Source organism: Equus quagga, chromosome 7 (assembly GCF_021613505.1).
Source record: "Equus quagga isolate Etosha38 chromosome 7, UCLA_HA_Equagga_1.0, whole genome shotgun sequence".
Taxonomy (NCBI): Eukaryota; Metazoa; Chordata; class Mammalia; order Perissodactyla; family Equidae; genus Equus; species Equus quagga.
The window spans coordinates 25,420,113-25,446,710 of NC_060273.1; the positions used below are offsets into that span (position 1 = coordinate 25,420,113).

The 26,598-nt window shown below is 46.1% G+C and overlaps 1 protein-coding gene across 2 annotated transcripts in view; it reads right to left on the bottom strand.

Moving 5' to 3' along the window:
• Window positions 1-268: 268 nt before the first annotated feature.
• Window positions 269-26,598, bottom strand: part of GALNT17 (polypeptide N-acetylgalactosaminyltransferase 17) — a 454,995-nt gene continuing 428,665 nt past the window's right edge. For both annotated transcript variants that reach the window (XM_046667386.1, XM_046667384.1), the window contains exons 10-11: window positions 2,641-2,808; window positions 269-1,879 (exon numbers count right to left, since the gene is read on the bottom strand). In XM_046667386.1, coding sequence (XP_046523342.1) covers window positions 1,751-1,879; window positions 2,641-2,808 — 297 coding nt within the window. In that variant the 3' untranslated portion in view covers window positions 269-1,750. The remainder of the gene's footprint in view (window positions 1,880-2,640; window positions 2,809-26,598) is intronic.

Sequence of the window (26,598 nt, forward strand, 5' to 3'; positions counted from 1 at the left end):
TTTCTGTACCAGCCTGACCCACCTACGCCAGGGTCAACAGGGGTTAGTATGCAAGTGCCAGATGTCGAGCTCTGTCCTCTTCGGGAGGGAGGCGAGTGCAAATGCAGGCTGGCTTTGTCTCAGCCCCAAGCTATAGGGTTTTTGCCTTTAATAAAACAAACTCCCAACCAAAGAAGCCCTCTGCCACGTCCCTGGAACTCCCCTCCCCTGGTCCCAGGTTCTGGAGGAACCAAGAAGTGCACAGGCTGCTTTGGGAAGTGCTCACATGTATTTATTTCACGAGAGGGGAGATGGGCAGGGTGATCACCAATAAGATGGCACCAAATGAAGCACTGTAAACCCCCAACTGGGCAACTACAGGGTTTGGCTCTGGGCAGGGCTTGGCTGGGGACGGCACGAGGGAGAGATGGGAACTGGCAGAAGGGACAGCCTTCCATCTGGGGCACCACATGGGGCAAGGCTGAGCCATGTCCTCCTGGCGAACAATGCATGGCCAGCCCCCCAAGCTTCTTGGCAGCCATGTCCCAATCCAGGAGAGCAATGAAGCAGCAGGCCCAAGGACACACTTCCACGTCTGCTCTACCACGCACTCAGGCACATACACCCAGACACACGCCACATGGTGCCACACGCATATACGCACATGCAGCTGCACACGCCCTGCCACGCGCACACACAGGCACGCATACTCATACACATGCACACACATCCATATATTAACTCTGATTTATAAGTGCACCCTAACCAGAGGGCAATCGAAAAAAATTATTACTCTTCTGAGAGGAATCGACTGCCTTCTCCCCTGTCAGCCAGCAGAGCATGAGGTGAACTGAAATGAGCACAGAGCATCCTCGAGGGTCCTGTCCCGCTTTGCTGTGCTGGCTCCAGTCCTTAAGCTCCAGGTGGAGGCCCCTTGCCGCTCCCCCCATAGCAGCCTCCATGAGTCAGGGCTCCCTGGTCCCCGAGCAGGCAGAGCTACACTGGCCTGGCTGTAGCCTGGGGGCACTCACAGCTGAGACTACCCCGCGTGCCCAGCCTATTCCTGCCTCTGGCTCCTTCCAGACATAGGCAGAAGAGCTGGCCCAGGCACATAGGATCCTAGTGCCCTGATGACTGTGGAAGTGTCAGCTTCTTCCAGGCCATCTCACGGAGGGTCCAGAAAAGTCCAGAGCTGCTGCCCTCAAGGCCACCTGATGGAAAGGTTTGGGCGTGGCAGCCTTGGGCTATGAATGGGTATCTGGGCAGAAGCAACCTCAGGGGAAACTGAGTCTCAGGGCCTGGCTGTCTCCTCTGAGGAGGGGGAGCTAGGGTGTGGCTGAGACCCTCCCCACTTTGTTGAGGGCTGGAGTGGAATTCAGAAACTGCTGCTGCTGCTGCAAAAGATGAGAAAAGGGTGGGGCCCCTGCCAGTCCCAGTCCTGATAGTAGGGAGGAAGATGACAAGGAGGAGGTGTGGATGTTTCTTTCACTCCTTGGTACCAGGTCCACATTCAGGCTGTAGAAGACATGGCTCCTGGGTTCCCAGAGAAAGGTTGAGGGGGCTTTTCCAGGGTGCGTGAGCCTCATGACAGCTGAATGCCTGATGGGGACACAAAGTCTCCATCTGGGGCCCCCATGCTGCCCTAGAGAAGCCCCGGGAGGCCCAATGAGCACCTGCTGGCCCCTTGCTGTCTCTCCACCAGTGTGGCTGGTCCAGAAGATGGCACACCCTGTCCCAGGGGCCAGGCTCCGGGGGCCCCAGCTCCTCCCCACTACTTGATGGAGTTCTTAATCGTCCACCTCTGTCCTGTGCAGCTGCGGAGGATGAGGTCAATGCCAGCCAGGCCCCGGTTCTCCACCTCCAGGCATCGCCCTGTGCCTTTATTCATGATGGCTCCATTCTGGGAGGAGATGGGGGTACGAGGGAGGAGAGAGAGAGAGACGGACAGAGAGAGAGACACACACATACAGAGAGAGTCATAGAGAGAGACAGAGATACAGAGACAGACAGATAGAGAGAAAGGCAGAGACAGACAGAAAGACAGAGAGACAGGGACAGACAGAGAGAGATACAGAGATTGAGAGAGAGATACAGAGAATGAGAAAGAGTGACATAGAGAGACAGACACAGAGAGACAGAGACAGCAAGAAAGAGAGAGAGCAAGGTTTAACCACCATAGTGCCTGGCACATGGCCTCTCATGGGGAACAATCCCACCAAAATTCTTTGCACTGGGGGAGAGATGATCGGGACCTCCTCTGGAAACCCTAAAGTCAGGAAACAAACAAGCTTCCGCAAGTTTGAGTGGCTGAACCAGGTGATGAGCTTTAGGGGGGATGGTGTCCAGATGCAGGATTCCCTGGGACATTCAAGGTCTGACTTTCTCAATCCTACTTACTGTAGGTACTTAGCAGATTTCAGGAAAATCACCCCCACACCCCCTCTGGAGATCTGTCAGAGCCCAACCCAGATTAGCACGGCTGCAGGGCGCAGGAAGGCTTCTCACACGTAAATCCCCCCGCCCATCCCCTTGGAACGTGCCCTGGGTCTCTGGGCCTGGCCCAGGGCTGGGAGACCTCTGGTGGCACTTTGTGGGATCCTCTTGGGGAAGCAGATTCCTCTGGCTGCTCCGGGGGGCCGGCCCTGTGCACCCAGCGCTCACCTGGATGAAGTTCCAGCGCTTGTACAGGCTGCTCTTGACCTTGTCACAGTCAAGGAGCTGGGGCAGCCGACTCTTGGAGTTGTCCACCAGGCAGCGGGTGTCAGGGAGGAGTGTGGTGGTCCCCAGGGCTCCCAGGTGCAGGAAGCCTTCCTTGGTGTAGCGGGCGAGCTAGGGAGAGAGCAGAGCAGCAGGGGAGGGGGAGGCACCGTTGAGACCACAAAGGGAAACATGGTTCAGGTCCGCAGGTCTCACCCCACCTCCATCAGCACTGCAGGCCCGTGACACCCCCACACAGCCAACTCACAGGTGAGCCCTGCCCAGGAAGCTCTCCAGCTTGACAAGCCTGGATATAGATTCCCTAGGGTCACTGTCTGATTTTCTTTGAAGCGTGTCCTATGTTCATGTTTTAGGATTCTAGCCTTCTGTTCAGAACATGAGGGAGCAGGAAAAAGTAAAAGAGCAGGACATCTGACTTCTAAACCTTGGTTCTGCTTCCGGCTGGCTGGGCCACCTGAACACGTCACTTAACCTCTCTGAACCTCCATTTCCTCCTCACTCGTAAACTGAGATTCATTAAATCTACTCTGCTGCAAAGGGCCCAAAGAAGCAGTTCACAGAAGAAGAAACAGACATATTAAACATTCAACCTCATAGGTATTAAATAAAAAACTAAAACAATGAGATGCCACATTTAAAAAAAGACATTATTCACATTTTTCCAAGGTCAATATAAAATGGGCTGGAGGCAGGGAAAATTATTACAATCTTTCAAAAAAGGGATTTCAAAACATATACTTTGTGCTTTGAAAATTATCCTCTCCTTTGACTCAGTAAATCCACTTTAGAAATCCATTCCAAGGAAATAATCAGAGCTGTGCACATAAGTTATGTATAAGATATTTATTGCAATCTTATTTATAATGATGAAAAAGCGCAGAAACATCCTAAATGTGCAACATAATCCTGGTACTTGCTTTCTGCTCCATGTCCTGCGACAATGGTAGGAGATTGTGATAGATTGCAAAAACACCCACGTCCTTCACTCTTCCTTCTATACACCCTTGGCAGTATGACTTTGTAGTAATTCCCATCAAGGGATTACTCTTTCCCCATCCTTTGAATACTGGTTGGCCTTGTGACTTGCTTTGGCCAACAGAATGTATTGGAAGCGAGGACGTGCCTATTCCTGGATTAGACTTTGCATGGTTCCACACTCTCAGAACCCTGCTGGCACCATGGCAGTAAGCCCAGCAGGCTTGCTGGAGGATGAGATACTTGTGACCCAACCAACAGCCAGTCAACCATCAGACAAGTGGACGAGATCATCCCAGATCAGGCAGCCCTAGGCCAACCCGCTAGCTGACAGGAGATGCATGAACGAATCCAGCCAGAATCAGCTGAGCCTGGTCCAGATCACAGAACCAGCCAGCTGACCTGTAGACTTGTGAACAATCATAAATGCATATTGCGTTATGCCACTAAGTTTTGGGGTAGTTTTTATGCAGCAATAACTAACTGATACAGAGATGGTGTTGCCTGCCAAGCCTTCCCACCACAGGGCCCATGACAGTTTAGTGGCCTTTCCTCTCCTGCCTGCCCATGTGTTTAAAACCTTGCATTCCAACTTTTGAACAAACGTATTCCCCAGTTTTCACATTCCTTTAGGGGCAGGAATTGTATCTAATTCATTTCATTCCCTGATAGAAGAAAATCACAGACCAACTGCTCAAAACATGTTTGCGGATGAGCACATTATAAATGTGGTGAACGTCATCATTTTAAAAAGGCAACCACATTTATTCATTTAAACTCCACAAACACGTTTTGAAGAGCTCTCTGTGTGCTCTGCCTGGGGACAGGCTTCTGAGAATATAAGCATGGGGCTGTGTCCGCCCTCTCTGAGATGATTCCAGTGCAGGCTGGACCACGAGAGGCAAGCACAATCGTCATGATTGTTCTCACAATCCTGTGAGGTGGCTGGGGCAGGAGTGATGATCATTAATATACAGCTGGTGCCTAATAAATTAAAAAATGATATTACCAGCTGGCATGTACTGAAGGCATACTCTGCGTTGTATGTAAGCATTGTAGAGAATAAATAATGAAATTTTCACAACAACCCTGTGAGATAGAGGCTATCACTCTCCCCATTTTAAAGATGAGCAAACCAAGGCATGAAGACATCTGGTCACCTGGCTACATCCTGACCTCTATCTTTGGGTCCCCAGAGACCTGATGGGTGGTGGCCCTGGCCCAGCAGCTGAGCAGCATGGGGGCTTCTTCTCAGATGATCCTGGGCTCCTCTCAAGCACTTGGGCATTTCCAGCCAGGAAGGGAACTCTGCTCAGGGACATGAGTGCCCCTTCTCCGAGGGGGGGTGGGGCGAAGGGGGGGGCGGGGATCTTCTCTGCAGGGGCTCTTGGCTCCTGTGAAAGCTACTCAGAAACCCTCTGCTCTCATCCCAAAAAGGAAGCCTGTCTGGTCTCCTTTGAAACAAGTGACAGGGAATTTATTAAGTGCCCTTGAGAGAGATGCGGTTAACATGTGCTTTAAACCCAAATTAGTTCCAAATCAGAGTAATTGTTGGAGGCAAAATGGTAAGAAAATCAGAAGTCTTCCCCTACGCCTCCTCCCTTACCCCTCCCTAAACAGTGTCTCTCTGAATATATTTAAATTCGCCAAATGCAAAGTGATGAATGACAGCAAGCTGCCTTTATGTTCAGGGGAAAGATATACACAGCTGCTTATTGAAATTATGAATCAATCTATTATCCAGCAGGCAAATGAGCAGCGCTAAGAACATTAATTAACTGAGCATATCTGTGACCCAGATGTTTAAAGAGCGAAGCTAAATGCTACTGGGAGTTAGCGGCTCTCCCTTCTGAGGTCTGTTAGGGCATGAAAACAATGCAAGCCAGGCTGCCAGGACCTGCAAAGGGCACACGCCAGCCCCAAGCCAAGCAGGCATCGGGGTGGGCAGGGCAGGTGAGGAGGGCCCTGTGGGATTTCTGTTCTGAGGAAAGGTGCTTTCTCACACCACAAATATGAGGCCACATGCACAGGTTCTGCTGTCCTGACTGAGGGGCCAGGGTCAGAGAAACGTGCCACGGTGAACAGGTGATGGGGCTAAAGTCAGGCCAACAGATTTCACACCAGCTTCTCCCCGACAAGGCAGTAGGATGGTGAGCACTGGGACCTGACATCAACCTAATACCCTTTTTGGCCCCAGTCTTTGACTAGGGAGCTTTTGTGGCGCCCTTCAGCAAGTCTGGCCACTCCCACGCTCCCTCCTTAAGGACCTCTGCTTCCTATCTCCTGCATGTCTAACAGCCTTTCCTGCCTCCAGGCTTTGCTCTAGCTATTTCCCTGCCTGGAAATGCTGTTTATTGGCCTTCCTCTAGAACTCTCTGGCTTCAACTTTTCTAGACCTCAGTGCAATTCTCTCCATTCCACAGTGTCTTCTCTAACTCTTCCAGCCCCAGCTATCTCCTCTCAAGTCATTGGAGCAACATGGATCCACACGCTCTAGTATCTCCCTTCAAGGCGTGAGTGTGTCTCATCTCCTCTTGTCCATCCCATATCTCCATCCATCAGGATGTTTGGGGTATTTCCACTTTTTTGGCTATTAGGAATTATGCCGCTACGAACATTCATGTATACGTTTTTGTGTGAACATATGTTTTCAATTCTTAAGTATATATCTAGGAGAGGAATTGCTAATTGTTGGGTCACATGGTTAAGTCTAGTTTAACTTTTTGAGGAACTGTCAAACTATTTTTAAAGCAGCTGCACTATTGTACGTTCTCACCAGCAATGGGCCAGGGCTCCAATTTCTCTACCATCCAGCCAATTCTTATTGTCTGTCTTTTCTTTTTTTTCCTATTCTAGCCATCCTAGTGGGTGTGAAGTGGTATCTCATTGTGGTTTTGGTTTGCGTTTCTCTAATAACTAATGATGTTGGGTATCTTTTCATGTATTTACTGGCTATTTGCATATCTTCTTTGGAGAAATGTCTATTCAGATCTTTTGCCCATTTTTTAATTGGCTTATTTGTTTTTTTATTGTTGAGTTGTAAGAGTTCTTTATATATTCTGGAGGCTAGACTTTTTCCAGATATATGGTTTGCAAATATTTTCTCCCATCTGTGGGTTGTTCTTTCCCTTTCTTGATAGTGTCCTTTGAAGCACGAAAGTTTTTAATTTTGATAAAGTCCAATTTATTTTTTTCTTTGGTTACTTGTGCTTTTGATGTCATATCTAAGAAACCACTGCCAAATCCAAAGTCATGAAGATTTAGCCTCATGTTTTCTAAGAATTTTCTAATTTCACCTCTTCCATTTAGGTCTTTGATGTATTTTGAGTTAATTTTTTATATGATGTAAACTCATTCTTTTTCATGTGGATATCTGGTTGTCCCAGCACCATTTGTTGAAAAGATTATTCTTTCTCTATTGAATTGTCTTGTTACTCCTGTCAAAAATCAATTGACCATAAATGTGAGAATTTGCTTCTGAACCCTCAATGCTATTCCATGGATCTGTATGTCTATCCTTTCGTCAGTACCATACTGTCTTGATTTTTACAGCTTTGTACTAAGTTTTAGAATACCAAAGTGTGAGTTTTTCAACTTTGTTCTTTTTTAATATTGTTCTGGCTAATCTGGGTCCTTTGTATTTTCATATGAATTTTAGGATCAGCTTGTCCATTTCTGCCAAAAAGGCAGTTGGAATTTCGATAGGCATTGCATGGAATCTGTAGATCAACTTAGGGAGTAGTGTCATCTTAACAATATTAAGTCCTCTAATCCATGACCACGGGATCTTTTTTGTTTAAGTCTTTCATTTCTTTCAACAATGTTTTGTAGTTCTCAGTGTACAAATCTTGTACTTTAGTTAAATTTCTTCCTGAGTATTTTATCTATTGTGACACTATTGTAAATGGTATTGTTTTCTTACTTTCCTTTTTGGAAAGTTCATTGCTAGTGCATTTCTGTGAACCATAGGCAGCCACCCTGGTACCTCACAGTCACTCAGAACCGCAGGCTTTGCCAGTCACCTTGGTTCCTACCTCCAGGGGGCCAGGACCAGGTGCTGGTTGGCCACGCCCACTGCAGACTCATGTGCCAACCCTGCCTGGGCCTCACCCCAGTTCTCTCATATTTTCATTTACCTCATGTGACTCTCTGTCAGCCAATACACTTCCCACCCCCACCAGGGTCTAAATTTTAAAAATGTCCTTCTTCCTCAATCCCTAGCCTGGTGTCCTGGGCCCTCACTGCCCTCAGAGAATCTTACCTCCCACTTTGTTGAGAAGTTCTCTCCTCTACCCCTCAGAACCTCTCTTCCTTCACACTTCCTCTCTTCCGTCCCTCTCTGCCCCATCTCACTCCACAGGTAGCCTAGGCCATTATTTCTCTCTTCTTTTTCATTTCTTCCATCCGAAAAGCTTCAAACATAACCAGATCTTTATGCCCAGAAAATCTTCTCTAGCCACAGCTCTGGTTACCTCCCAATTTTGTCTTTGGAGTTTCTCTCTCTTATTCCTTAATGCCTTGCCATTTGCCTTCTACCACCACTACTACATCGAAATTGCTCTCTTGAAGGTCAACAGGCTCTTCTAACTGTCAACTTCAATTGCTTTTTCTTAGTCTTTATATTGGGCACCAACTGTGGGCCAGAGGCTGTGCTGGGTGCAGGTGATACAACCTCTTCTCTCTTCACTCAGTCTCTTGGAAAGCTTGTCATTCTTAGGGCTTTTGAAAGCATCTATATGCTAAGTTGGCTCATTGTGCCACATTTCTATCTCCAAACCAAACTTTTCCCTCAATTCCAGATTTGTATATCTAACTCCCCATTTGGCATACCACTTGGATGTCTAATAAGCATTTCAAAGTTACATAACCAAAACTGAATTCTTCCTCCCCTGTGTACCCCACCCTCCCCAATACTCATCCAACATCTGTTCCATCTTGGTAATGACAACTCCATCCTTCCAGTTGCTTAGGAGGAACACTTTGGCTTCATCCTTTACTTGCCTTTGTCTGACCCACCACATTCAATCCATTAGCAAATGTATCCCGATTTCACCTCCTCTGTTACCTCCCTGTTCCAACCACCCTCCATCTCTGGACTATATTAGTATAATGGCCTCCTAATTTGTCCCCCAGCTCCCACCCTTGTCTTCCTTGGTCTGTTTTCAATATTGCATTTAGAGTGATTGCTTTTAAAATATTACATTGTCTACAATATGTTACTTTGAATTGGAGTTGGGTCATGCCATTCCTCTACTTAACATCCTCCAAAGGATTCTCATTTCACCCAAAATAACAGTCCAAAGTCCTTAGAATGGACTACAAGGCCCAATTCAATCTAATAATGGGTCTCTGAGCTCGACTCCCACCACCACCACTCACTAAATTCCAGCCATGCTGGCCTCCTTGTTGATCTGTTAACAGGCCACCCTTGCTCCTGCACAGAGCCTTTGCACTCACTGGTCCTTCTCTCTTAAATTCTCTTCCCCCAGATATTTGAATGGCTCACTCCCTCACCTCTTTGAAGTCTCTGATTAAATGTCACTTCTTGATGAGTCTTTCCCTTGACTATTTTATTTAAAATTTCTCCTCCAGCATTTACTCCTTGTCCCTTTCCTTGTTTTATATCTCTCCAAGCACCTATTATTTTCTAAAACTATATATTTTCCTTATTTATAGAGTTTGTTTTCTGACTCCCTCCACTAGAACGTGAGAGACATGAAGGCAGACGTTTGGTTTGTTTGTTTGTTTGTTCACGGTTCTATCCCTAGCTCTTAGAAGAATCCTTGGCACGTAGTAGGTGCTCAAAAAATACTTGCTGACATCATGATGAATGACAGTACCTGCCTTCAAGGAGCTCACAGCTTACCCAGGGAGGCAGGCAAGTAAAGAGGCAAGGGGGACAAAGTGTGAAATAATGCTATGAAATATACTACGGGAGTTCTTAGCGCCAGAACAGGAGGGGCCTCCATCCAGAAGAGGAAGGTCAGAGAAGGTTCCCCAGAGGAGGGTCATTTAAGTAAAACCTTGATGGAGTCAGTCAACCAAGCAAGTAGGAGAGGGCAGACTAGACTGGACAAAGAAAGCAGCATGTCCAAAGGCCTGGAGACCAGAGGCAATGTGTTTTGAAAGCTTCAAGCATAGTTACCATGATAGAATGTAATAGCTGTGATGGGCACAAGTGGGGAGCAGGGGGTAGAGTACCGATGAGATTGCAACGTGTGGACACAGCATGCTCAGGAATCGGGGCTTTATCATAAGAAGCCATCTGAATTGTGGGATGACCACACTGGCTACTGAGCGGAGAATGAACTGTGGTGGGGCATGATGAGGTTGATGAAGGTCTGAACTCAAGTGGTGACACTGAAGGAGAAGAGAAGATGACAGATGGGAGAGGTCATCCAAGTTAAGAATGATTCTATCTTCCTGGTGAGTTGAATCTTTCATCTTCACGAAATGACACACTTCATCTTCGATAATGTATTTTATGTGAAAAGCTACTTTGTTTGATATTAAGGTAGTGACCCCAGCTTTCTGCTCTTTAGAATTTGCCTACCATACCCTTTCCCATCCCTTTACTTCCAACATTTCCCTCTCCTTGTGTTTTAGATATATTTGTTGAAAAAAGAATACTCCCGGATTTTTAAAAATTTAAGGTGACAATCTCTGTCTCTTAATCAGAAAGTTTAGTGCATTTGTTTTTATTGTGCTTAATGACATATTTGGACTCATTTCTACTATCCTTTGTGTTTTCTGATGTGTCCAGCCTTCTCTGTTTTCTTTTTCTCCTTTATTTTGTCTTTGTTTGGATTGGTTGTGTTTTGGTTTATCTGTTGGAATGTGATCATATTTCATTTTTCCGTTCTACAGATTTGGAAATTATACTCCATTTCTACCATTTTATTGTTTACTCTTAAAATTTAACAACTTAGCAAAATCTAATGTTATTCAATATCTTAACATCCACTTCCACTCAGTAAAATTCAAGGACATTAGGAAACTAAATCTTATCACCTCCTTCTAACTGTTTCAGTCTTCTGGTTCTATCTCCCTACCCCAAATTAGACATTATTCTTATCATCTTATTTAAGAGATGTTTGTTTAGATTTACTTATATGTTTATACATTTCTCTGTTTATAATTCATTCTTGCCTCAAGACATTCTTCCTCTTAAAGTACATTCTTTAGAAGTTCCTTTGGTGGTTGTCTGTCATGGTAAACACACTCAGATTTTGTTTATCCGAAAATGTCGTGGGGTGATGGGGGGTGATTTGTTACGCAGCAAAAGTCAATGGTTACAACCACTTCTTGTGTGCCTAGAAAGGTTTTAAAATTCTATTTGTTGTAGTTGATCTAGAATCTAGTTACACAGGAGTGCAGAAACCCTTCAAAGTATCTAATCTGGTCTACTGTGGGAAGCCATCTCATCACCTTCTTTCTATAGGCTTACCACAAAATTGTGGCCAAGTCACTATCTGTGGAATTTGTCACCTCACTATGATGCCTACTGTTGCCAAGGTGATCCTGCTAATAGGAGGAGAAGCAGACGTTTACACATCACATGCTCCACTGAGCAGCAATGGGTGAAGCTTCCTCTTCTGAGTGTATAACTGCCTGAAACTGGTTGACTCTCACTTCTCCAGAGCTGGCTCTCTGTTATACACCCTTGTCCTGATCTCTTCCCAGCTCTAGATTTTGCAAACTTGAATCACTTTTACCGCCTGCCTCTCCCTCAACCTCCTCATCCACAAAGTTACAAGTCTTACACTTTCTGCCTCCATCCGTCTCTCTCATATACTTCCTCCTAAAATTCCAGATGTGACTTTTCTGGGAACTGAGCTGCAGCAGCGGCTTTGCAACTGGTCTTCCTGCCTCTAGGCCTTCCCAGATCCATCTGTCCTACCCCATAGGTTCAAATCAATTGCTTCCCCTGCCTACTGATTTAAGAATAAACTATTTACTGTGACCTTCCACCACATAGCCCCAACTTATCTTTTCAGGCTTAACTCCTGGTTTCTTGGCTTAGTGTGTAGGATGACTTGAGGAGAGCCAACAGTCTTCCCTGTATAGAGCATATTCCCACTCTCCCCCACCCCATCTCCACTGGCTCCACAAAGCCTCCGCCCAGATCTGATCTCTTTCAGCTTACATAATTGTGCATTCTATGAGTGTGTCTTTCCCTGCTACAGATTTTGGTTGTTGCTGTTGTTTCAGGACAACAGCATCCTACACATTTTTATCCAGCATAAGGGCCAAGTAAATATCTAGCAAAAAGAAAATGCTCTATAAATGTCTTTTGAATCGAATGGGATTATTCTAGGTTTGGCTGCTGCGCCCACGAGGAGAAATGAACGTCATTATCCACAACCCTAATGCATTAGGAAAAAACCCTCTGAGCTCAAATACAATTAATTCTCATTTAGGAGAAAAAGGAATTTTCTATTTCAGATGATCTAAGAGGCACACACAACTATTAACCCACATTTAATAGCCTTCAGGGAAAACTAAAACATGCAGGTTATAGCCAGATAATCAAAAACCAGCCAAATAATTGTGGAATGACTCTGGAACACAGCAAAATCCATCGGCTTGTCAATAAAAACACAGTTTGCAATTGCTTCCATATTAAGGGTCTTTCTCATCACTTTAAAATCAGGCTTAGTCAGTGTAGAAAGCCAAGGCTAAATGAAAAATGGAGTTACCCAGTTCCTAGTCAAAAGACAGAGAGAAGGGTTCCATTGTTTCCCACCTGCTTTGGGGTGAATTTGTTTGTGGCTCGGTGAAGCCACCATAATGGTTTCTGGTGAGTACACGTGCATGTGTATAGTCTTCAAAACAACAGACTTTCTCAGTCGCTGTCTAGGGCATGCCAGATCCCAAACTGAAGACAGAAAAAATGCCTCCAGCTGTATCTCCAAGTGGATGCCTGGGAGCTGGGGGTGGACCCAAAGGGCAGAAGGAAACTTTGCAGGGGATGAAAAAGTTTTATATATTGATTAGGGAGGCAGTTCCGCAGGTGTGTACAACTGTCAAAACTCATCAAATTGTACACTTTAAATAGTGCAGTTTATTATATGTATCTTATACTTCAATAAAGTTGATTTAAAAATATATCTGGGAGCTTAAAGGCACGCTATAGAACCAGGTCTTTGTTTGTAGAGAGCCAGTTCCTGGGGGCGGGATGGTCCCGACGACTTCCCTCCTCAGTCTTCTCCCTTACACCATTACGATTCAGCATGCTGGATTAAAGCATCATGTTTCCAGAAGATGCACTTGCTACTTAGAATGAATGGGGAGACATATTTGTGCAACCCTGCGTTGATTTTCCTGCAGAGACAGGTCCATGAGTGGATGGATTGGCGCAGCGCTGATGGAGGTGGGGGGATGGCAGGGTCTGGCCCACAGAGCTTTGTGGAGAGAGGTGGCGGCCTCTTGGAGCGGGATCCTGAGTGTGGGGACACCAGGATGGGGGCTGGAAGAGTCAAGGGGGAGGGGGACGGTAGCAGTGTAGGCCACTCCAGCTTCCCAGGGACCAGGAGCAAATGCCTAAGTAGGCCTTTGAAGCTCACCCTGATGGCTAAATTAGTTACAGGAGCAAAGACTCTTATTTTTTCAATAAGACAGACTCTATTTTTCAAAAAACAGATGCATTTCTTTCTTGTCTCTGTATATGAAATAGGAAGGGAAGATTGTATCCTGGCACAGTGCGGAAGTGTTGGCAGACACTTTGCTCCCTTTTTAGTGTGATCTTACTTAGATCACCTTCTCATTTTGCCACCTGAGACAGCATTCCTGGCTTTGTGCTATGTTATCAAAGAGGCATATATCTTACGGTTAAGGACCTGGACTGTGGAGCCTGCTTAAGAAATCCAAGCTCTGCCACTGAACGGTTTTATGACCTTGCACCAGTTACTTTAGCCCCTGGGACTCTGTTTCCTCATTTTCAAAAGGGGGATAACTTTAGGATTTACCTCATAGGATAGTTAAAGAATTAAATAAATGCATAAGAGGATGTGCTCATGGTAAACCCTGTCTATTTGTTATTCTTATTTTCCCTGACCTCATGTACTGGTAGAGAACTGGGGCCTTGTTTCTGCTTCACTGCAGACTTCTTTTCTTCCTTCTAGGCTCCTGTGTGGCCTCATGTGGCCAGGATTTCCTGACCCTAGCTGCTTCCCAGCACTCGGCCACTCTAGGCTTCCTGCTCTTTCTCAGAGCCATTTGTCCAAGGGTTGCTGCCCCAAGGCTTCAATAATACCGCTGGGCAGCTGAGAACCCTGGGCCAGCTACCCAGCACACCAGGTTCTCTTGGGCTGGGTCAGTGGGTTGCTTGTGTTGGACGCCTGACCCAGGGAAGGCTGGGGCCAGCCCCCTGCTCTGCTCCTCCCCTTTTCCTCCCCAACCCCACTTCATTTCCCTGGCTTGGTCCAGAGTATATGTGCCCTTGCCTGGAACGGGCTGGATTCCTGGAAGGATTGGGCCTGGGATTGGACTCTTGGCACTCAGCTCTGCATCCCCAAAGCCAGCCTGTGTTCCACTGATGCTCTCGGGTCCTTAGCCCTCAGGGCCTCTCATCCTGGACTCACCGCCCCTCCTTCACACCTCTGCAGTGGGGGGAAAAGACTTCCCCCTGTTTTCTGCTCCTGACATGTTCCCTGATGAATCCCAGGCAAACCATTTAGTAGATGCCAGCCTTGATCAGCCTCAACCATCCAGGAATTCAGAGCCTTAACAGAGGAGGTAGACATAAGCCTGGTTAGGATGTTCATGAGTGAGAGTGGATGTGAAGATGCTCTGAAATGGAACCAACCCCTGAGATTCAGGTCCAGGTTTCTAACATCACTGATTTTTTTACTCCAGGCCTTGTTCTGGGTCTGTTCATTTGCATAATGTTATTTAACCAATGACAATGACCCTGCAAAAGTTAGGGCACTTCCCCTCTTCTTCCTTCCACTGAAGAGACTATATTTTTTCTCTTGATTCTAGAAGCCAAAACTCCCACTTGCACAGTGGCTTCTCCCTCCTCATTTTGTGAACGTCTCCAACCAGATTGGTTTCTCTCAGGCTGCCTGTCTCCACCCTCCCACCTGCGCCCACAAACATATCCCGGAGCTTGTGCCAGGCTGCAGCCACCCTGGGCTCATCCCATGGCCACGACATGGGCGTGGCCAAAGCATCTGGTCCCTTCCCTGCCAGCAGCTGATATGCCATTTGTGTGCGCTTCATTCAACGTTCACCATTTGGAGATTGCCCACCATGTGCCACAGCCTCCTCAGTTGGAGAGAACACTGCCCTGGAATACTGCCCTTCCCAGGAATTTGGGGCCTTCAGCACTGCAAGCTATGCTGGGTGGGCTGGACACTGGTTCTCAGAAGGGTAAACTGGGGCTGGTAGGTCAATTGAGTTCCATGTTTCCGTTGAGGTGAATCAATGAATTCCTCTCAAGGAGGAAAAAAAGGCCTACACTTCTTCTCCAATAGCTCATAATTTGAACTAGGGGAAATTTAGTGTTTGGTACAGTTTTGCTCAGATTAAGATGACAGAACATTTACTTTCTGAGCATTAATCCTCAGTGTTTCTGGATTTTTCACTAATATTTTAGCAACGTAACTAGTTCCCTTCTCTTTAGTCTTTCATTCCCCTTCATGAAACGTGCTCTCTAGTTCCAGCCCCTCGCTGCCACCTCACGGGTCTTCTCACCTTCCCTCAAAGTTGAGCTTCTGGAGAGTTCTCTCCATCGTGTCTCCACTTCCTCACCTCCCTTTCTCCCCTGCACCCACTCCAGTTTGGCTTCCTTTCCACGCTCTGTGGAGAGTCCTCTCACCCACAGTTTCTTTGTTACCACATCTAACAGACAGCGTAGTCTAGCTACTGGTCTTCTGGCTAGCAGCATTTGACTCTGCTGTTGCTTGATTGGTGTGACACCCGCCTTTCTGGTGTCAACTGCTCTGGCTCTGTCACCCACAAAATGTGGAGCTGCACTAGGGTCTGTCCTAGGACCACTGCTCTGTCCTCACCTGGCACGTACCCAGAGACTCATCTGCCTCTGCCACTCTGTCCTCAGCACTGGGTTGTATTGTCCAGCTGCCCGGAGGACATCACTGTTGGTATTCCCAAGGCCCACCCGCCCCAAACTCACAATGCCCCAAACAGAACTTATCCTCCTTCCCCAAAACCTGTGTCACCAATCCCAGCAAATGGTACCACTATCCACCCGTCAACCAGGGACTTGAGTGTCACCTTTGCCTCCCTCATCCCTTTCTCAACCTCTCAACCAACAATTCCAGCCAACTCGACATTTGAAACAGTTTTTTAAACTTTTACGTCAAAATAGTTTTAGATTTACAAAAAAGCTGTGGAAATAGCCTAGACAGTTCCTGTATACCTAGCCCCCAGCCTATCCTAATGTTAGCATCTTATGTAATCATAGTACAATGATCAAAGCCAGGGAGTCGACACTAGGACAATCCTACTCACTAACCTACAGACCTCACTGGAACGCCAGTTTTCTCTTCCAGGATCCAATCCAGGATCCCACACTGCATTTCATTGTTGTGTCTCCTTAGTCTCTTTCCATCTGGGACAGCTCCTCAGTCTTCCTTGTTTTTGATGACTTTGACACTTTCAAAGAGTCCCACAGTTAGGCAGTAGAATACCCTGAATTTGGATTTGTCTGATGTTTTCTCATGGTTAGATTAAGGTTACAGTTACGTGTTTTTAGCAAGAAAACCTCAGAGGTAAGTTGTGCCCTTCTCAGGGCATCAGATCAGGGGTACATGATATCTTATTGCTGGTGACATTAGCCTTGATCACTTGGTTACAGTGGTGTCCTCTGGGTTTCTCAACTGTAAAGTTACTATTTTCCCTTTACAAAGGGACATATTTTGAAACTATGCACATATCTTATTTTCACCCTATATTTACCCATTAATTTTAGCATCCATTGATAGCTCTGGATTGCAGCAATTATTACTGTCATGATTGTGGAATGGTGATTTTCATTTCCCACATTCCTTCTACGTTGATCAAGTGGACCTCTATTGAAGGGAAGAGCTGTCCTTCTGCCATTTATTTATTTATATCAGTATGGACTTGCGGATTCTCTGTTTTTATTATATGGGTGACAATCCAATATTATTGTTATTTATTTTCTTCTCAAATAGTTCTAGAATTGGCCATTAGGAACTTCTTCAAGGTGGCTCCTGTGGTCCTTTGACGAGCCACCATCTTTTTTTGAGAATTTCCTTTCATTCTGGCATCACAAGATTTTCCAGGTTCACTTGTATTTTCCCTGCTCCCTCCCTGGAATCATCCAAAATCTGAGCTAGATATGTTCATTGCTACTTGCTTTCATTGCTTCTAGGCCCGCTCAGAGCTAAGAAATATATAGAACTCATGCACACATTATTTTTATTTCTACATTTTCTACAAATTTATTTCCACATTTCTCTCTCTCTCTATATATATATTTATGTACATATATTTTTTATATATATATGTTTATATATATATTATATACATATAAAGTGAATTCCTACTGATACCTCATATTTCAATCCAACATCCCAGGATTCAGTCTAGCCATCCCCCTTTCCTTATTTGTAACCTGTTTCTCCAACAGCAAGAAACCTGGTTCTCATTACCTATACTTTATGTACTTACTGGTTCAATCCTAGTATACACATACTGGAGTTTCAGAACTGTTAGCCCAGACCCCTGTGGAAAACAAGCTTCCTTACTAGAATGCAGTATTGGCAATGGTTCTTTTTTCCTTTAACCTTAGAGTATCCGGTCAAAATCGTTCAAACTCTTCAATGTGACAGATTAGTGCTGTTCTTCCTGCTCCTTTCGGTGTGGTTATTTTACTCATTTATAATATCGCTAGGCTAACTTTTTACTGTTTGCATTCCGTTGTGGGGCCTCTTCCCCACATTCGAGTTGAATTTATTGTTCTTTGGCTGCTTGAAACATAACCATGGTTCTAAGAGTCAGAACTTCATAGAAGGCACATGGAGAGAGGGTGTCACTCTCCATTCCTTTTCTCCTGCTCCCATTCCACATTTTTCCCATCCCGTTCTCATCCATACCCTCTAGGTCACCAATCTCATCAGTTCCTGGTTTATCCTTCCTGTATCTCTTTTGCACAGGTGAGCAGAGACAGGTATTTATTTTTATATTACCATTTGTCTGAAATGAAAGTTAGCATACTATACATATTCTTTTGTACTTTGCCTTTTTCACTTAACAATATGTTGAGAAATCACTATCAGTTCATAGAAAGTGTCCTTTTTTCCAGCTGTGTACTACTCCACCATGTAGCTGTACTCCAGCTTTTTCAACCAACCACTCTCCCATGAATTGGCATTAAGGTAGTTTTTAATATTTTACAATTGCAAACAGTACTGCAATGTACATATGGATTTTCATGTTGTTGGAGATGAACCTTCACAGTAGATTTCTAGAAGTAGGATTTCCAGGTCAAAAGAAAGGGTATTGTAGCTTTGCTGGGAATTACCAAACTCCCCTCCAGGAAGGTGGCACCAATGTGCATTTCCACCAGCACTCTATATGAGTGGCTATTTCTCCAAAACCTTGACAACTGAATATGTTGTCAAATTTTAAAATTTTTGTGAATCTAATAGGTGAGAAATTGTATCTCAGAATTTTACTCTGAATTTCCCTAATTAGGAACGAGTTTGAACATTTTTTCATGTATTTGGGGACCATTTTTATCTTTTTGGCAACTTGTCTGTGTCCTTTTTCCTGTTTTTCTATCAATTTTTTAGTCCCTTGCTCCTCAATGTTTAAGAATCCTTTATATCATAGGGATATTAGCCTTTGTGCTATATGTTACAAATATTTTCTCCCAGTTTGTCAGGTGTCTTTTGACTTTGTTTATGATGTTATATTGCCATGCAAGCTTTTTTAATTTTAAGGTAGTCAAATACATAAGTTTTTTCTTTAGCTGTCTCTGGATTTTAAGTTTTAGTAGAAAGCCTTTCCCTACATTGACGTTAAAGAGGAATTCACCCATTTTTCTCTAGTACTAGCATAGTTTCATATTTTACATTTAGATTCTTAATCCATTTGGAATTTAACCCTGTGCATAGTGTCAAGTATGGGTCTAACTTTATCCTTAATCAGATTCTGAATTTGTCTACTTCTCAGTATCTCCATTGTCATCACTGGAGTTTAGGTGACTGACTTTTGACAAGATCATCCCGTCTCGTAACTGCAGTTCTTGTCTCTAGCTCAAGATCTCTCTAATCCACTCCCCAAACTGCAAGCTCAGGTGACCCTTCCAAAACATAAATCAGACCAACCCCAACCCTCTACTGAAAACCTTTCAATGGCTTCCTGTTGACACTGGCACAAAGCTGGAACTCCTTAACAGCCTACAGGGCTCTACACTACGCACCTCCTGCTTATTGATCTGGCCTCATGTTTGGTCACTCCCCCTCATGCTTTGCATCCCAACATCTTTGGTCTTGGAGTCTTAGTTTTCCCATCTTTAAAATGGGACTGATGGGAGGCCTCTCAGAAACAATGCAAGAAACAATGAAATGGGCTGGCTGTGACACTTCCATAACATCTCTGAGTCCCCAGAATCCAACACTTAGGGTTTGAAAACTTGACTTCGCCATTTCTATGAACTTGGAGAAGTCATTTGATCTCAACAAGCTTCAATCCCCTTATTCATAAAGCAGACATGTAATACCTACCTCACAGGTATGTTATGATGGTTAAGTAAAATAATGTATTTAAGGCACTTTTAGCACAATTTCAGGCCTCTAGTGGCTCAATAAATGGCTTTCTGCTCCCATCCCTCACAGACTCTTCTCTTACAAATAATGACTTTTCTGTAATACTTATTGAGCTCTGTAGAGCAGGGAGACACAGGATGTGATGTGGAACTCCTGACGAACACAAGAACACACAGGTAGGTAATGCCTCTTAGCACCACGATGGAAGAATTAACTTTGGTGCAGGATGTGTGCAAAGTGTCATCTCCTCATTTCCAGTCTCACATAAGATGCAGGGATCAAAGACCTTCCCTAGCCATGGGTTGCTCTGCCTAGCTCCTGGCTGGCCTTGGCAGTATATTAGGAGCCTCATCCCCAACAGACTATGCAATGACACAATACCTGGAGTGCTCGGGTGAACCTTTGGCTCTCCAAATGTTCCACAAGTTGAAATCCCCTTTCCTGTTCATGGCCAGACCAACTATTTCAGCGGGAGATACTGAGATTGATAAGAACACATGTCCTTGTGCAAAGCCTTCCTGCAAGGCTCCTTGTGCTTCACCTTCAGTATTTGGCTGGTTGACATTTAGGTCTCCATGGAAGGGCCACAGACTCAGGCCTTGCAGGAATGTCACAGATGTGAACCAAGTCTTTTGGAAGATGTATCAGGCAGTCAAGATGATTGATAGGAGTGCCCTGAAAGCAGAGTCCATCACCTATGCTCCTCAGCCCCTGAAGCTGTAGGAGGAAGCCATGAGGAAGCCCTGCAGTGCTGTACTCCCAGGAAGGGGGCTGGCAATGACACCACCATGTCACAGAGCAACTTGAAGAAGGCCTTCACACCTTTCTAGCACCAATATCAGTGTGTCCATAGTACACTCGGTGGTCCCTGTGTGGGTGGAATCCCAGCAAATTGTCTCCTGTGTGGCACTTTGCATAGCCCCTAGCTCCTAGCCAGGCAGGTGGTACAATGAGGACAGTCTAGGACATTCTGCTACCCACATTTGGTCTTCCTCTAGCCTCTTCCAGGGGGAACCCAGACTCCTGAGGCCCTGACATCCTGCACCAATGGCCTGAATTCCACTATCTCTAAACTCCTCAGGCTCTGCCCTTAATTCTGATTACCGATGTTCTCAGATCAATTCCATTTCAAACAAGCAACGTCTTTGAAAATAATCATTTAACAGACACTGCTGCTCCAAAGAGAAACTGAACCTCTCTGAACTAAACTGAGCGGGCAGGGGACGAGGCTCTTCTAATACCTTGCATCCACTCTGCTGCCCCTCATAGTGCTCGGACACTAAAAACCTTTTCACCAGGTGGCTTCACCTTCCCCCTTCTTGTCCTTCAGAAGTAGTAGTGTGTCTTTATTAACTCAGTGATATGAAAACAACCTGAGAAACCAAGATCTTTTTTTTGGAAAAAAAAAAAAAGGCTGAAAGCAAGCTTCAGAAATGATAACAGTTGTTTTAGGGTGGCAGGATTATGGATGATTTAAATTTGTCTTTTTCAAACTCACTGTAATGTTCTTGCATCTTTAGCAAAAAAAGAAAAAGATTAGCAGGGACTTTCTTTGAATCTGACAGTTCTGGGCAAGGTAGGAAGGTTCAGCTGAGAATGTGGCCACCACCATATTGTTCAGTGTGAGTTCCTTATTCTAAGCCTCACATTAATACAAAACCCATCTAGATCACTTTTGGTGTCTGGAGAAAAATCAACTAAACTTCTAAGACATATAAAACTTCTAACAAGAATCTCTACTGGCAAGTAATTTATGATTATAGTTCTGATTATCTGGAAAGAATAGCTCATCAACCTATTCTGGAAAGAAAGAAATAGTACAGCAATTCCTCCTTAACCTGGAGTCCTCCTTAAGCAAAATGAAATACACGTGCATTTACCTCTGCACACTACTAATCGAGCATTCCCACTCTCTGTGTGCGGACTGGAGACCCACTTGTCAGGGACAATTAGAAAGAGGGAGCTGTGAACTGGAAATGGAGAAGGGAAGCAAAGCCCCTGGCAGAGAAAGAGGCTCGGTCCCCCGAAGCCTCGGGAAGGTCTCAGGAAGCGGAGTAACCCTGCACCCCATGGAGCGCTGCAAAAAGGGCAGGCACCAGGGATGCACTAGGGGGCTGCAGGGGGGTCGGGCCTGGCAGGCAGGCACTAACAAGCCAAAATGATAAAATCAGAAATGTTTTTAATATTTTGAGAGAAGATGAGTCAGAGGAACGAAGAAAAGGCTAATAATATTCCCGCTATCTGCAATGAGCAAAGCAAATTTATGTGTTGCCCAGGAATGCAGGGGCAGGGTTTGTAAAAATATTGCATAAGAAACAGGAATCGGAAAAGAGCAGTTCAGAAGCTCTGTGGTGTTGCATTTCAGATGTGTAAGACAGCACTGGCATTTTCTCTCCTGCTTTCTGTGCTCTCTTGTGTATATGTAGACTTCTCCAGCATAAAAAGTACCTGCCCTCGCTCCTCCAACACCGTTTTCCCACAAGGTCGAAATTCCCCTGCTTTGACCTCATATTGCTTTCCAGGAACTGAAAGGGATTACTGGGTTTGCGTCTTACTCATGTGGGAGGTCCGTTCGCAAAATCACAGGCTGTTTTCTGGGGCAAAGCCATCTCTCCTTGGGTGCTAATTTCAATGTGCTCTCAATGGCTCCGTCCCCTGAGCCCTGACACTTATGTGACTTTTTCTGGAAGCCAAGAGGCTGCTGGATGTCATTAACTTCTGTGTTTTCCAAGTGCTTTCCACATGCTAATAGCTCACGGGAGCCCTGTCACGCCAGGGGAGCACTAGCGCCTTATTGGCACAATGCATCATCATGACAAGGTGTTTAGATGATTTATCACTTAAAAGATGAAGCCATCAAAGAATAAGTCCAAGATCAGATTAAATTTAATTATGGGACAAAAGAATCCTCATCTGTCATTCTGGTGATGAATTAACTGAGGGAAGAAATGTGAGCTTCTCAGAAAAGAGGAGAGAGGAAGAAGAAAATGTAGTGACAGAGGACACACCTCTGACGCCCTCCCTGGAGCCCATCCCATCACAGAGGTCCTCGGAACAGAGCCTGACTCCCCTCTCCACAGCACACATCTGTCTTAAGAAGGTCCCACTAAAGCTAGTGGCTGTTTTGAAGTGTGCTCCCTGAATTCCCCGGGGCCACCTCACTGAACCCTTTGCTGCTCATGCCCAGGCTGCTGAGGAGCTGCAGACCTCCGGGAGGAGGCTCCGGGAGGAGGCTCCGGGAGGAGCCCGCAGCAGAGCTGGCAGGGACGTTTTAGATTCGCACAGGTGCAGCCACGTAGTGGTTCCCACCAACACTCCCAGTCACGTGGTCCTCAAGGTTGATGTGTATAAAAACACCTGGGGCGGAGGGTGGGATTAATTACACAGGGGTTCAGGGGAATGCTGACGGGGGCAGAACCACTCTATGTCTTGATTGTGGTGAGGTTACTTGTGTTTGTCAAAAGTCACAAGACTGCATTAAAAAGAGTGAATGTACCTTGAAAATGAAAAAACCCACCTCGATTATATAAAAACTGAAATAGTATTATAAATTAAAAAAAATTAGGCTGGGACACTAGGCATAACCTGGGCCTATCCTGGGCAAACAGGGACATAGATCACTACCTGGAAGCCAACATGGCCTGGCCCAGAACAGATGCTCAATAAATTGTGTTGATTGGAAAAAATAAAGCACTTGAAGATGATTCTTACCATGCAGATTCCCAGGCCCCACCTTCAGTAGGTCTAGGGTTGGACTCGGGGATCTGCATTTGTAACGAGTTCCTGGTGGCTCCCAGTCCTGTGAGTGACATCTGAGATGCTGGCCGGGGAGCCTGGCCCTTCATCCTGGCACCCGGGCTGTCACTACTCTGTCCCTATTAGCCACTCTGGACCACTAGCCTCAGTGTTACTGTCCCCTAAGCATGCTGTGTGCTCCCACCTCTCACATTCCACTTGCCGAGCACTGCCCCTATGTTTGCTTCAAGTCTTTCTAGTGGGCTAGAGGACATTTGGGGGCTCAAGGATATGAGACATGCTCTCCAGAATGCACCGATAGCACAGCACAGTATCCAAGACCAGGAGTCACAGGACTTCAGTTTGAAAAGTGGCACTGTACTACCTGAATCTTAATTTCTCATTAGTAACCGGAGTGGGTGGGGGTGGTCATTACCTGCCCAACAGGAGCAACTGTGTTGCTAAAAACAGAAATGGGTTTATCATCAGCATTTTTGCTCCCTGTCTCAAGCCTGCCGTGGCTCAGGCCCAGAGCACTCAGGACTGTCCCATGAAGCTGGGACATAGTCTGTGGCCTGCTGCACTGCTGGGACCTTGGGCAACAGCTCAGCTGCTAGGATTTGAGAGAGCCATTCAAGGAGGAGTTAAGAGTTGAGGAAGATGCTATTTGCACCCCTGGGAGCAGCACTGCCCACCCTGTTCTCTCTTCTTGACCTCTGTCCTCAAGGGAAGTCAGAAGCAGTGGCTGGGGAAACTTGACAGGTTGACCGGGTGGGCTGAGAGAGGGAGCAGGAAGGGGCTGGCAGAGGAGGGGTATCAAACGGTTGCTACCCCTGTGGGGTGACTTTGGCTGGTCTAGTTTGGGGACCCATGGAGACCCTGGAGTGGAGTCGGGGGCCATGCATCTCCTCAGACAAGACCTCCTGTCTAAATGGGGTCAAGCTGACACCAAAAGCTGCTGCTGTGTCCTTGACATCCTATTTTTAAATAAAACTGAGGCTCAAAAAAGAAATGGTTGTTTGTGTAATTCAAATTAGTAATGAGACAAGAGCAAGGCAGGTCATGAGCTCACCGACAAACGCTTGTGAGCGAGCAGGCTCTCTGAGTGGCTGGGAACCGTTTCCATCTTGTTGACAAACACATGTTGCAAGACAGGAAATTACCCTCCTCAGTGCCTATTCTGTCTCTGTTTAATTGCTGTTTGCTAATAAATTACAACAGAGTCCATTAATTAAGCTAACAATGTTCGTGGAACACCGATTCCTTCTTCTGGGAGTTGCCTTGTTACAGGAGCTTTGACTAGTGGCTGTTTGCCCACAGCACTTTATGAAGCAGTTTAAAAAGATGCCAAGGCCCATGACTGGTGGAGAAAGGACTCCCAGCATGGAGGGTTTGGGAAGGAGGGAGAGGAAACTTTGATGAGCGAGGGGAGGGGCAGCCTGGCAGCTGGAGAGCAGTACCAAGGATGCACTCTAATTCAGAGCATGTGGTAGAACAGAAAACATCATTAGATTTGCTTAAAAAAATCAGCTGATGGAAAACAACCAGGGCCCACTTATACGTATTCATCTTGGAGTTGGGGGGAGCAACCGAGCAGCTTAATTTGGTTTGTCATCCCATAATCAACTAAACGGCAGGAGCGTGCGTTTGGAAAAGTTCTGCATGCAGGTGGAACTGGTGAAAGATGAATTCCAGTTATTTCCCAGCAAAGGCCTCGGCACTGTGCTGTGAATGCCACTAAGTTCCCAGCAGGAGAGGAGAACTTGATGCTGGGCAGGGAGAAAGCAGGTGGCCATCTTCAGGGTAAAGACTCTCATTAAATTTTGACTGTGTTGTCTAGGAGAGGGGCCACTCAGACATTCCTGTTGGATCTGTTTAGCAGGTGACCAGGTGGGACCCTGAGGGAAGGGATGCAATAGGAGTAAGGCTCTGGACAGTAGCATGAGAAAGGTCAAGTTCACAGGGGTCTGTCTCAGACTGTTTGGAGCTGTGAGCATCACAAGGGCATTAGAGGGTGTTCTGAGTAGCCAGGGCCAATGGGGAGGGCACGGGGTCCTGGGAGAAGGTGACCCAGGGCCACAGAAGACAGATGCTGCCACCTCAATGTGCTGGTCCTAAGGTTCCTCTGAGAGCTTCTGAGTGGCTTAGAAAACCTTCCCCTGAAACACCTAAGTAAAAAGCCACTGCCTAGAGCCATATAAGGGAGGCCTCAGATCTCTGGGAGACACTTCTTAGACCATCTTTACTCTCTCTCATTCACAGAAGTTGGCTTCACAGGCCAGTTTTTGATTACGCAAATATCTAAATGCAATATTGTCTACTATGTCATAGTTAATAAGTACTCAGTTCAAGTGTTACCTATTCAGAAGACTGGACAAAGAGGCCTGGGAGGTAAGTGTTCTAAAAGCTACTCCCAGCATTTCCCAAAACGATGGTCATGTACAGCAATGTGGCCCAGAGTGGACATACTCAGGGCTCAGTGTTCAGGCTCCTGCTGCCCTCCTGGCCCAATGCCACCATGTCCCCATCTCCCTCTCCCAGCTGTCTCACTTGAGACAAGCTGGAATGGATGGTTGGCTTGTCATCTGGCCTGTCCCAAGATGCAATCTCTTAAATGGCTGATGATCATCCTCTGCAGGCCACAGCTCTCCTCCCCCACTTCCCTGGTCACCAAGGTTTCCAGGGCACTTCACTCCTTGGTCCCTGGAAGGGGAAAACTAGAGAGTCAGTAGGGACCAAAGGCCAGACTTCTCCACAGCATCCATACTCTCTGTACTCCTCCAGGACTGGCTGTGCCCAGTCTAAACATATCATACCCCCATGTGAACTCTGCAGTGGCTCCCCAGTGCCTCCAGGGTCAAGTTTCAAACTCCCCAGTCCAGCTTCATTGACATCATCTGGGAACTTGTTAGAAATGCAAAATCTCAGCCCCCTGCCCTCCCTGACCTCCTGACACAGAAACTCTGGGGTCGGGCCCAGTAGTCGATGCTTTCCCAAGCCTTCCAGGGGATTCTGCTGCGCACTGAATTGTGAGAGCCAGTGCCTCGGAGCATGCCTTCTCAGGCCTTTGGAGAGCTGCTCCTCCATCTCCCTTCTGCCCTTCTCTCAGCACTTTCTTCCCTCTTGCATTCTCAGCTCGAGGCAGTCTGGGCCACCTCTGTCTCCCGGCACCCAGTACCCTGGGCTCCCTTGTTCTTTCCACACTGGGCATGCTGTGGGCCTCCTGCCCCTTTGCTTGTCTCTCCCTCTCAAGTGTAAACCACTCACAAGCAGGGACTCTATCTCACCAACTGCATATCCACCTGTGACTAGCACCTGCAGTAGGTGTTCAAGTCACATTTGTTGAGTGAATGGTAAATGATGGATGAAGACACCCACTGGATTCTTCAGTCCATCTCACTTTGGATGCTCCTGCCCTATTTCCTGATGG